The sequence below is a fragment of the Ahaetulla prasina genome, chromosome 2, assembly GCF_028640845.1.
Source record: "Ahaetulla prasina isolate Xishuangbanna chromosome 2, ASM2864084v1, whole genome shotgun sequence".
Lineage (NCBI taxonomy): Eukaryota > Metazoa > Chordata > Lepidosauria > Squamata > Colubridae > Ahaetulla > Ahaetulla prasina.
The window spans coordinates 90,300,401-90,313,131 of NC_080540.1; the positions used below are offsets into that span (position 1 = coordinate 90,300,401).

General features: G+C 42.1%; 1 protein-coding gene across 3 annotated transcripts in view; it reads left to right on the top strand.

Annotated features, from left to right (window-relative positions):
- The window catches only part of CSF1R (colony stimulating factor 1 receptor), an 83,717-nt gene that overhangs the window by 31,148 nt on the left and 39,838 nt on the right, over nucleotides 1–12,731 (top strand). For all 3 annotated transcript variants that reach the window (XM_058166642.1, XM_058166641.1, XM_058166640.1), the window contains exons 5-9: nucleotides 1,796–1,976; nucleotides 3,842–3,957; nucleotides 8,285–8,536; nucleotides 10,218–10,493; nucleotides 11,142–11,278. In XM_058166642.1, coding sequence (XP_058022625.1) covers nucleotides 1,796–1,976; nucleotides 3,842–3,957; nucleotides 8,285–8,536; nucleotides 10,218–10,493; nucleotides 11,142–11,278 — 962 coding nt within the window. The remainder of the gene's footprint in view (nucleotides 1–1,795; nucleotides 1,977–3,841; nucleotides 3,958–8,284; nucleotides 8,537–10,217; nucleotides 10,494–11,141; nucleotides 11,279–12,731) is intronic.

Sequence of the window (12,731 nt, forward strand, 5' to 3'; positions counted from 1 at the left end):
CGGCTTTTGATACCATCGACCATGGTATCTTGCTGCGGCGGCTGGAGGGGCTGGGAGTGGGAGGCACCGTTTTTCGGTGTTCTCCTCCTTCCTCTCTGACCAGTCGCAGACGGTGTTGGCAGGGGGGCAGAGATTGACCGCGAGGCCCCTCTTATGTGGGGTGCCCCAGGGGTCGGTTCTCTTGCCTCTCTTGTTCAATATCTATATGAAGCCGCTGGGCGAGATCATCCGTGGTTTTGGGGTGCGGTGTCATCTGTACGCTGATGATACGCAGTTGTACATTTCCACCCCTAACCATCCCAGCGAAGCCATTGAGGTGATGTCCCGTTGTCTGGAGGCCGTGCGGGTCTGGATGGGGAAAAACAGGCTCCGACTCAACCCCGCCAAGACTGAGTGGCTGTGGATGCCGGCGTCCCGGTATAATCAGCTGAGGCCATCGCTGTCTGTGGGGGACGAGTCATTGGCCCCCACAGAGAAGGTCCGCAATCTGGGCATCCTTCTGGATGCACGACTGTCGTTAGAAGAGCATTTGACGGCCGTCGCCAGGGGAGCTTTTTATCAGGTCCGCCTGATACGCCAGTTGCGTCCCTTCTTACACCGGGATTCCTTGTGCACAGTCACTCACGCCCTCGTCACTTCCCGTCTGGACTACTGCAATGCTCTCTACATGGGGCTTCCCTTGAAGAGCACCCGAAGACTTCAATTAGTTCAGAATGCGGCCACGCGGGTGATAGAGGGAGCGACTCGTTGCTCCCATATAACACCTCTCCTGCGCAGGCTGCACTGGCTTCCGGTGGTCTTTCGGGTGCAATTCAAGGTGTTAGTTACCACCTTTAAAGCGCTCCATGGCATAGGACCGGGTTACTTACGGGACCGCCTGCTGCTACCGGCGATCTCCCATCGACCAGTGCGCTCCCATAGGGAGGTTCTCCTTGGGGTGCCGTCGGCCAGTCAATGTCGGCTGGCGACACCCAGGGGGAGGGCCTTCTCTGTGGGGGCACCAACCCTCTGGAACACGCTACCACCAGGTATCCGTCAACTCCCTGATCTTCGGACCTTTCGACGAGCTGAAAACATTTCTGTTTCACTGTGCAGGACTGGCCTAGTGGGGTTTTAATAAGGGGTTTTATTGGTTTTAAGTTCTTCAATCAACTCTAAATTTTCCTTTGTATTAATTGATTTTACTTTGACTGTAAACCGCCCTGAGTCCTTTGGGAGAAGGGCGGTATAGAAATCGAAACAATAATAATAATAATAATAATAATAATAATAATAATAATAATAATAATAATAATAATAATAATAATAATAATAATAATAATTATATATATATATATATATGCTTATATATTATATAGTTATTTTCATGCTTATGCTTATATATACTGTTGTGACAAAATAAATAAATAAAATAAATAAATAAATAAAATATTGAACCTCATTGGACTGAGTTTTAATAAACCATGAATTATTTGGTTTCTTCGTACAATGTGTCACGTTCCTAAAAATCATTTTAGTGATTCCCTGTAAATCCAAACCCAATACATTCTAGCCATTCTTCCCTTCCACAGTCCAAACAATTCTCTTTGATTGTTTCTTAGGAGTTGAAATGAAGAAAGGGAATGACAGCATTAAGTACCTTATTTTTGCTTTGGAATGTTGCTCTTTTGCTGCAGGACTCCTCATCATCATAGCTTCCACAATGGGAAACTCTACTAAGAGCCTAGCTATTTTCCTCAAGGAAAAAGAAATCTCTTTACTTCCCTATGGATTAACTTTGTACTTTGCTTTCCAGAGAAAGGGTATCTGCGCTTGTCCAGATTACAGAACAGAATTCAGGAGATAAACTTGCATCAAAATCTGAATCTTCAGGTGTTCATTGATGCTTATCCTAGACCTTCAACATATAGATGGATGCATGTGAACACATCAGGAAGGTCCATACTCACCGGCCACATGATTTTTGGTCATCAAAGGTAAAGTCTATGTGGTGTCTTCCTTTCCTTCTTTACAGGATAAAATGTAGGAACTTGCACATACAGCAACCCAAGGAATTTCCCTGATTGAACCAAGAAGAATTTGAATCTGAACTTCCCCATACTGTGCATAACTTTATGAAAAAATCTCAGGCATCTAAAACTCATTAGTTCTGCCTATCTTCAAAGTTCATGTGACTTTCTCTTTACAGTTGGATCTCTAATGTATGGACTGGAATGAGCAGATAACAGTAATACATGAAATTACCCCTCTTCAGGGATGAAATGCTCCCGGTTTGGACCGGATCAGCTGATTTGGTAGCTATGGCGGCGGGTGGTTCAGAGAACCGGTAGCAAAAATCCCTGCCCCCCGCCCCCATGCTCACCCAATCGCCCAGTCGCCCGCTTGCCTGCTTGCCACTTCTTTCCACCTTGCTCACTTTTCCCACCTGAATGGTAGGAATAAGTTGTAAAAAATGCTTTTCAAAGGTTAAAAAAAAGGCTCTGATGATCGTGAGAGCTCAGCTGTGATCGTCAGAGCCTTTTTTTAAGCTTTTAAAAGCATTTTTACTACCTATTCGCCTGAATAGGTAGTTTAAAAATGCTTTTAAAAAAAGCCTCCGACGATCACACACCACAGCTGATCACCCCCCGTCCACACGCGCTCTTCTACTTATCTTCCTTCCCATCCCTCCTTTTGGTGTGCACTGTGTGTGCGCATGCACCTACCTCACATTTGATGCGTAGTGCGCATTGTGCACACAAACGCGCAGCATGCGTTCGATGCGTAGAGCACATGCACAGCCACCGAACCGGTAGTAAACTGGTTCAGATTTCACCACTACCCTGCTTAGGTGATGATTCAAGGATCAGTTTTGTCTTCTTTGCTTTTTTGCATCTACGTTAAGCCCTGGGAGCTTAATGGTTTTATGTGGGGTATCATGCACAATTCAATTGTGCATCACTAGCCCCAACCTTGAGGAGATGCTATCAGTTTCCTTCCCTGGTGCTAGGAAGCTGTCAGGGTCTGGATGGGAGAGAATAAACTGAAGCTCAGTCCTCACATGTCAGCATCCTCTGTCACCACCAGAGGTATTCGTTGATGGTCAAACACTACCCAGCAAGAAGCAGGTTTGCTTCTTAGCTCAAGGCTCTTGCTGAATAAGCAAATGGAAACTATCCCTACAGGAATCTATGTCTAACTCTGATTGATGCATCAAATGTGCTTATCTTACCTGGGGCAGGAGGACTTAGCTACTCATGCTGTCATTACCATCTATTTAAACTAGTGCAATCCACTTTATAGGAGACTGCTTTTAAAGAGTATTTAAAAACTACAGCTGGTTTCAAAATGCATTGGCCTGTATAGTTTCAGCTTCAACATTGGGAGCACATAACTCCAATTTTGCAATCCCTGAATTGTTTGCCATTTGTTTTTCTTGTCTAACTGAAAGTGTTGGTTTTGAACTAAACATGCTATTCATGGCTTGCCAGATACTCCCAGGAATTACTTCTCCACCTAGTTTTGACTCTACCAATTAATTCTACCAGGAAGAAGCTCTGCAAGTTTCACACTAATACAGTGTGCCCTGTATTAGTGACAGATTGGAAGGTTATTTGATAATCATCTTATCTTATTACCTTTATCTTATCTTATCTTTATCTTATTATTTGAATGATGCTTTCTTTCACATTTCACATTTCTGTTCAATGCATTTTGGAAAGCTAGCATCACTCAAGATAAAGCTCACAAAATAATCATGATATATAAATATGATAAATAAATAAATCTGCCGCTATGGAGATCCTGTATTACAATTGCTTATTAACATTTTTACATGCATATTTGTTCTCTCTTTTGGCAGACACAACAATACACTGAGTCTGAATTGGATGGAGGAAAAAGACGTTGGTGCATATATATTTTTTGCAGACAACGGGGAAGCCAGTGCATCTATTCATTTTCACGTCTTTATGAAAAGTATGTTCTGTGCTGCTCATCTTTTGTAACAGCATGTGGGAATGATCTTGGGAGACAGAGATGCAGGCAAGGAGATGGATAGATAAGTGGTGATAGGAAGAAAAAAAAATCCGGCAGGAATGTGGCTAAGGCAAGCAGTTCAGAAGGGATCCTCCCTAGTTTCTTGGGCTGTAAAGGAGATCGGAGGGTGAGATTCTGTTAATATACAGTAGCCTTACAAATAGCGTAGCATTAGCTCATCTGGCCATGCTTCCTGTATTTCTGAAAAGGCTGATGTTTTCCAACTCAAAGTGCTAGGAAACTCAAAAGCCACATCAAAGTCTTTCTAAGGGAAATCCAGTTGTCCTTAAAACCAAACATATCCATGGCTGCCCTTATCTATATCTGATCTCAGGGTAGGTAAGCAAGCGGAAAGTATCTTCTCTTTTTTTGTGTGGCAAAGCAAACACCAGCTATACTTCTTCCGAAACCCTGTATCTTATGACTGTTGATATCGTCCTAGAAGTAATCCTGAATTCTTATCACAAGTAACTTTTCCTGGTCACAATTGAATCCATTCACTCGGATGGAATAATAATTTATGCCCCTGTATAGAAAGAGAGCTAAGCTGAAAAGAGCATGCAGTTAACCTCTTTGATTTACCGCAAGTGAGATCTGCTCCCACCCACCTATCATTCCATAAGGGCCCGAAGACCTGGCTCTAGTGGTCCCAACGGAGGAGTATCATGCTGGAGGTGGTTGATGGACCAATAACAGATCCCACCTCACCCCCTGCCCATACTATTCCATCCCTCCCCATCTTTTTTTACCATTTTTAAGAACAAGATCTTTGTTGCTTATCTAATAAAACCCCATCTAGAGACATAGTGAATTTAGTTCACTCCAGATTCTATGATCCCACCCCTGTGCCTGTAAGGAAGTGTTCCTCAGTTTGATCCTTAAGAACTGAAGAGCAGTTCTGTTGAGTCTGATCCTGAAAGGCCCAAAGTGGTTTATCACTTTGTTCCCACACTGACCAGTCAAATGCCCAAATGAAATCACAAACAGGTCCCTAGGACAACAAAGCAGTTTCTGTTCACATTCCCAGCAATTAGTACAAACAGAAGCATATGGATGTCAGTACTGCAGGTAATTAGAGGCTATCATGACTAGCAGCCATTGATAGTTTTATCCTTTGTTTATTTGTGATTAATGTCCCTTCCAAGGTGGGAGGCAGTTCCATTTCTCTTGGATTGCCTGGAGGAAGAAATGCCTCCTTTCAACTGATTTTTTCTGCAAATATTTGGATCCAAAGAAAGAAATCTGCACTGCATTCATTAGCTATATCGGATGGCATTTCTGTAAAGTAGTTGTAGCTGCACAGATCTCAACCTTTTTGGTGTCAGATGTGAATACTTACACATCCCTCCCTGTAAAACATGTCTGATATAATATTCTAATATTAGAGTATTAGGAGAAAGATTCTCCTATCTATTTTCTTTGCAGCATTGTTAAAGCTGCCCATTTCAGTATGATCTCCTCTTGCCTGTTGTTGTTGTTAGTTGCGAAGTCGTGTCCGACCCATCGTGACCCCATGAACAACTTTCCTCCAGGCCTTCCTGTCCTCTACCATCCTCCAGAGACGATTTAAGCTCACGCCGACTGCTTCAATGACTCCATCCAGCCACCTCATTCTCTGCCGTCCCCTTCTACTTTTGCCCTCAATCGTTCCCAGCATTAGGCTCTTCTCCAGTGAGTCCTTCCTTCTCATTAGGTGGTCTCTTGCTTACTTTTTTCTAAAATAAAACTTTGAAACTTTTCCTCACAGGGAAGTTGTTCCAACCCACAGATAATTTTGTTTGCATCTTTTCTGCCCCTTTTTTTAGTTGTGAAATCATTTCTGACAGAACATGTACAGTATGTTAAATGTATCTACACAAGTAGATTTTCATAAAATCATTGTGATTTTGGAATCTGATCTTTTATTTTCTTCTTAATGCTCTACAGACGTGATTTCACTTTTCCTTTATCTTTTTACCAAACACTAGAAATTGACAACTTGAAGTTATGTGGATGTCAACTGTAATAAAATACACACTGAATGATGAAGTGACAATTGCTTTGCAGGTCAAGGACCCACTGATTTATCTGTGTATAAACTCCAATTTACTAAGTGTTAGTTATGCACAGCTAAAAAGGATATAGAGTGGTTTTTTTCCATTATGGAACTAAGAAAAGGAAGAAAGAAACTGAACAATAGAACTGAATAGGGTTTTGTGGCTGGACATGTAACTGTCACAAAAAGGCATGAGTTTGTGACTCCATCCACTGGAAAAATATCACTATTGACCATTGGCTTTCTTTGATAAAACATTAAGGTTACATAAAGCCCAGCAACCAGTGGTGAAATGCTACCGGTTCACACAGGTTCAGGTGAACTGGTAGTAACCCTAACCCTAATCCTAAGCCTCACATCCTGGACATAAACTGTTTCAACTCCTACCCTCAAAACGACGCTATAGAGCACTGCACACCAGAACAACTAGACACAAGAACAGTTTTTTCCCAAAGGCCATCACTCTGCTAAACAAATAATTCCCTCAACACTGTCAAACTATTTACTAAATCTGCACTATTATTAATCTTCTCATCGTTCCCATCACCAATCTCTTTCCACTTATGACTGGATGACTGTAACTTTGTTGCTTATGATTTATATTGATATTGATTGTTCCGGATTGCTTATTTGTACCCTATGATTATCATTAAGTGTTGTATCATTAAGTGTTAAATTGTACCCTATGACCATCATTTGTGTTGTAAATGTTGTACGTTGATGAAGGTATCTTTTTTTTTGTGTACACTGAGAGCATATGCACCAAGACAAATTCCTTGTGTGTCCAATCACACTTGGCCAATAAAATTCTATTCTATTCTTCTATTCTAATAAAAACTAATGATTCAGGTGAACCAGTAGTAAAAAAAAAGCTACTGGTTCCTGTGAACCAGTATTTCTGATGATCAGCTGTGCCGCGCGATTAAAAATCGCTAGAAAGCAGGAAATCCTGCTTTCTAGTGAATCTAAATCACATGGCACAGCTGATTCCCATCCGCCCCCCACTGTTCTACTTAACTTCCCAAGCCTCTTTTTGGCACGTACTGTGCATGCACGTGCGCACGCAGCATGTGTTTGTGTGCACTGCACAAACGCATGCAGGGCGCATTTGACATGCACCATGCATGCACGGTTTCAAATTCAAATTTCATTTCATTTCAAATTTCACCACTGCCAGCAACCATAAATAGACAATATTATTTTACAATTCCCTGTCTTCAGTTTCAAATCAGCATTGCCATCAAAGAACTTACAAGGGATAGTAAGTTGATGTAGGGTGCAGAAGTGAATTTGCAACAAGCAACAGCTGAGTCAAAACCACCGTTAAGATATTCACAGAGATCTAGCAAAAGGAGCCCCACAGCCTGACCAAAAGAAAACAGAGACAGGAACTGTAGACTTAAGGAGATATCAAAGAGCAGCCCGTTCTCAAGAAACTGGTGAGAAATAAAACCAGGCAGCAAGGAGAAAGATGAAATTGGACGATGTGTGGAACTGCTTGCTAGAGGAAAAGTCATTGCTGACCTAAAAATGCCAACATGTAACAACCTTCAATTAAATGGATACATTGATGAGATCAGGTTGATCACAGATCTGCAGGGGATATCTGCTCTTCTATGGTGATGGAGCAGCTGGGCTAGTGGGAAGGAAGCTACTACCTATCTTAAAACTGGCAGTTCCAGTTGATCTTGACTCTTTCATGGTTTAATGTCTTCCACACATGGTAATTCTCCCAATATAGAATGGTTGTGTTGAAGGTAGATAGCATGGCATGTTCACATTTCATGAAGAGACCAATTGGGTTAGTTTTCTCAAACTTGCAGCCAGGTTATAACAAACAAATTTCCTCTAATCAATCATCTCTACAGCCTTCTATAGCCTTGTGGCCCCGATATTCAGAGGGCCCTGATCCTTTTAGACTTTTGTAACCCTTTGAAGGCCTGGTTGTGTCCCCAGAAGGTTAAGCAAGCTTGGTTGTTAATGTCATTTTAGGACTGGATCATTTACCTAGGGCATTATGGGATGTTGTTTTCAACTTTGGGATTTTAATCTTTGTTTGCTACCCAGAATCAATATTGTGAGAAGGGTAGCCAAATTATCTGTGTTTCAATAAAGCAATAGCTTTCCAGCAACCCCGATTTACTTCCTTTCCCCCCCAAAAAAAATGTGTTTCTCAGAATGAAGAATTGCAAAATCACAAAAAAACCATGTCAGTCTTTTTCTTCATTTTAGAGTCAGCTTCTCCCACCATTTACCCTAATCTTGACATTCTGAGGGTGAAACAAGGAGACTCGGTTGAATTACTTTGCTCAGGGAATTTCCCAGTTGAGTGGATCGGTATCCAGAATGGGTCCACTGCAATGGTGTACGGCAATGGGACCCTCTACATGCCTAATGTTAGTTGCAAACAGATGGGGAGCTACCATTGTGCATATATCAACAAACCAGAAGAGGGGATTAGAACTATATATGTGGCTGTGACAGGTAAGCAGATTTCTCCTTATTATCTCTCATCTGCTCTGAAAAGAAATCATTGCATATGCTAAGTAAACACTGATTGAGAATAAGAGGAGTTGATGTGTTCCCCATACCTCCACTGTCAGCTGTCAGTGTTTTTACAGAGGATGGAGGGGTTGTAATGTATGGAGTGTAAAGCCTGCTGTGGGTATGTTAAGGTCCATCAAGTAGCAAAGACACTTGGTGGGAGATAGAAAAGATGGGCCAGTAGGTTTAGAAACTGACCTCTTTTTTGAGTATTTGTTTTTTCAGCAAGGCTTAGCTATACAATTTTTTTCATATATGACAAAGAAACAACCATGGAAAATCATGTGGATGATTCATAGAATGGAGACCTTTCAAGGAATGGGATGGGATGGGATGGGATAGGAGTTGGAAGAGACCTTGGAGGTCTTCTAGTCCAACCTCCTGCTTAGGCATGAAACCCTATACCATTTCAGACAAATCTCTTCTTAAAAATTTTCAGTGTTGCAGCATTCACAACCTCTGGAGGCAAGTTATTAATTCAGATGCCTTCAATCCAAGGACGTTATCAACCTTGATTCTTGACCAGATTGTGCCTCAAAGAAAAGACATATGTAATTTGGGAGCCATTTTAGATTCATCACCTGAAAATCTGAAGGATGAGGTTGCCAAGCAAATCATCCTAGGGAAAAATCTAGTCATGTTTTTTTTAAGAGTTAAAATTAACTTAATAGTATATAATAAATGACTCTGGATTCACAACTCCTGCTTGATGAGAAAATGGTGGCCAGGGCCAAGACATTTGCCCTTGAAGACAGAGACTTTAGGTACTGCAAAATGTATTACTACTACATTGTTCTACTGCTTTGAAGCTGTTACCTATGCATTTCTGAGCAAGGTGCTAATTATGACATATAAAGCCCTGTAAGTCTAGGAGCCTATCTTAGCACCTATCCATTCTATGAGGGAGACAGAGACCTGCTGAAGATCCTTTCCAACCATGAGTCACAATGAGAGGGAGCTCTTCTCCTGAGAAACAATTTGCCCTCCTGAGGCAAGACTGGTTTTACAAATATTAGTGGAATCATCACACCAAGCTACTTGATATTGAATGGCTACTGTATGCATTATGTGATTACTTTTACAAATGAAGGCAAATATACGCGTCCCCAGATAATGTTGCAGGATCCAATCTGGGTCAACAGAATGTGAGGCAGCAGTTTTCAGAGGATGGGCTCCACGACATGTCCGAGGCTCTGGAGGCTGGGGACAGCAAAAAAGTCACTTCCTGTCCAACTGGAAGTTGGTAAATGGGCCATTTCTCCAGAAGGCCTCTGGGGGAATGGGTGGGAAAGGCAGTTTTCGCCCTCCCAAGACTCATAGAGAGGCTCTGAAGCCAGGTGAGAGAGAAAAACGGGCCTTCTCCACCACTACCCAGGCCCTCTGGAGGCAGGAAACAGCCTGTTTCCCTACTTCTGGTGGGCCCAGAAGGCCTAAAAATCAGCTGGCCAGCGCACACATGCACACCAGAGCTTAGTTCACATGCCCATTGATATGGCTATGCATGCCACCTGTGGCACATGTGTCATAGGTTCGCCATCACGGTTCTAGACTCTATGCTGGCTTGAGGCAAAAAAAAATCAGATTAATTCCAGCTATTTTTCATAACATATTTCTTCTACAGATCCTGAGTCGATGTGGTGTGGCCTTAGTGATGTATATCCTTCTGTGGAAAAGGGCATGGACGCCTTGATTCCGTGCCTGATTGCTGATCCAGGATTCACAGGCAACATGACCCTCCTTAAAGATTCTTCTCCAGTTCACTCAGGAATCTCATTCAGTCCTAAAGAAGGAATATGGATTCACAAAGTAGACATGAGTGATGTAGGGTCCTATGAGTGTAAAGCCCAGGTTCAAGGAAAGTGGGTGATTTCACGCAGAATTACCCTTTCGGTCTATGGTAGGTTGGAACTGCTCTTTTGTCATGACTTGAATATGTATTGTGGTAGTGGGTTCCACTTACCTTTGCTACCGGTTCACTTTTGGGTGCGCATGCACAGAGCATTTTTGATGGCATCCGGTGGGTGGGTGGAAGCCTCCTGCTTCTGCCGCTACCAGTTTGCCTGAACTAGGATGAACCGGTAGCAACATACCACTGATGTATTGCCACGCCTTTGGGGACAGTTATTGCAACAGTAAATAGAAAAAGTGCTGGCATGTGGTTCATTTTTTCAATGTGGAGAATTTGATTCCAGATTCTCTACATTCTTTTTGCTGTGCAGTGCTAGATCAATATTAATCAACAAAGAACAATTGTTCCTATTGGCAGGACAATGAAGAGCTGCTTCAGTACACTAGTTGTTCTTTACTGTCACTGCCAAACAATTTGAAATAGTGTAAAGTAAAATGGGAAATCCTCTCCATGATAACTTTTCAATCCATTGTGTCAAAATTGCTGAAAAAGATACTGAAAGGTTTGGATAATATGCCATCATTAAGCAGAAATAGCAAAGGGATAATATAAGAAAAGATTAAGATGTTAGGTTTCTTTGACTGACAAGCCTTCTAGTTCAGTCTGTATTTAACAGACTTTTCTGACTTTTCTTAGACAACCATTTGACAGTTACTATTGGAGGAGTAGCAGACCATGTGCGGTTACAAGGAGAACCATTCAACATTTCCTGCAGAGTACAATATCCATCTCATGAATATAATGGCAAATGGATCTATCCCCTTACTGCAAATGTAAGCCATCTCTAAGGGTTTTAGACGTGAGCCTTAGCTTGCATTGTTTGTTTGCATGAGTTCAGAGTTACCTGTGGCTTATATAAGCCAGTTCATGCAAGGACTTAGACCAGTCTTCCAGAGCTATTGAACAACAATGTCTACCATCCTTAACCAGCAAGACATTCAATGAGCTTCCAATGATTTAATATGTGTTGCGATGTCACAATGAAAACTCTGCTCCTTAGGTCTTTGGGTGCAACATAGTGACACACAACTAAAAAATGGCAGCGCTTGCAAAATGACACGTGTCATCATTTCGGCATCATCATGGCTAGGTGCAGGCATCGTGAGCTGATTGGCTAGTTGGGAATGTCAGGAGTTGTAGTCCTTGAAGAAAACTGCTTGAACTGCATGTTGCACATTAACCTTGCAGTTCTCAAGGTTGATTTGCTTTTGCATCCTGATCGTTTAATCCAGGTTATCTTTTAACTATTTCATTACGAGATTCTCTTGAATCTTCAAGCTGCCTTGAACACAAACTTCAGTCATTTCTAATAAACAAGAATAAAAGACAGAAGCAAACAAAGAATATCAAATGGATGTACTGCTGAATCTTTCTTTTTACCTAATTTAATTGCTTGCAAGAGCTTTTATACTTAAGTTTACTTTTATATGGGAACACAGCGGCTCGTGGCTAAGACACTGAGCTTGTTAATAATAATAATAATAATAATAATAATAGTATTTTAATTTGTATACCGCTCTTCTCCCAAAGGACTCAGGGCGGTGAACAGGCAGATAAAATACAAATACACACAATAATTAAAAACATCCCTTAAAAAACTAATTTAAATGCCCAAATGTTAAAAAACATACTCCCCCATAAAATCACAAAATTTTAAAAACCCATCCAATAAAGATAAAAATCAGGCTAGTCCAGCCATACGAAATAAATAAGTTTTAAGTTCGCGGCAAAAGGTCCTAAGGTCAGGTAATTGTCGAAGTCCGAGGGGAAGTTCGTTCCACAGGGTCGGAGCCCCCACAGAGAAGGCCCTCCCCCTGGGGGCTGCCAGTCGACACTGTTTGGCTGACGGCACCCTGAGGAGTCCCTCTCTGTGGGAGCGCACCGGGTGATGGGAGATCGAGGCCAGCAGTAGATGGTCCCGTAAATAACCCGGTCCTAAGCCATGGAGCGCTTTAAAGGTGGTAACCAATACCTTGAAGCGCACCCGGAAAACAACAGGTAGCCAGTGCAGTCTGCGCAGGATAGGTGTTATGTGGGAGCTATGTTGATCAGGTCAGCAGTTCAGCAGTTCGAATCCCTAGTGCTGCATAATGGGGTGAGCTCCTGTTACTTGTCCCTGCTTCTGCCAACCTAGCAGTTCGAAAGCACATCAAAAATGCAGAAAAATAGGGACCACTTTGATGGAAAGGTAAAGCGCTCCGTCACCTTCAGCGCTGACTCTTTGAC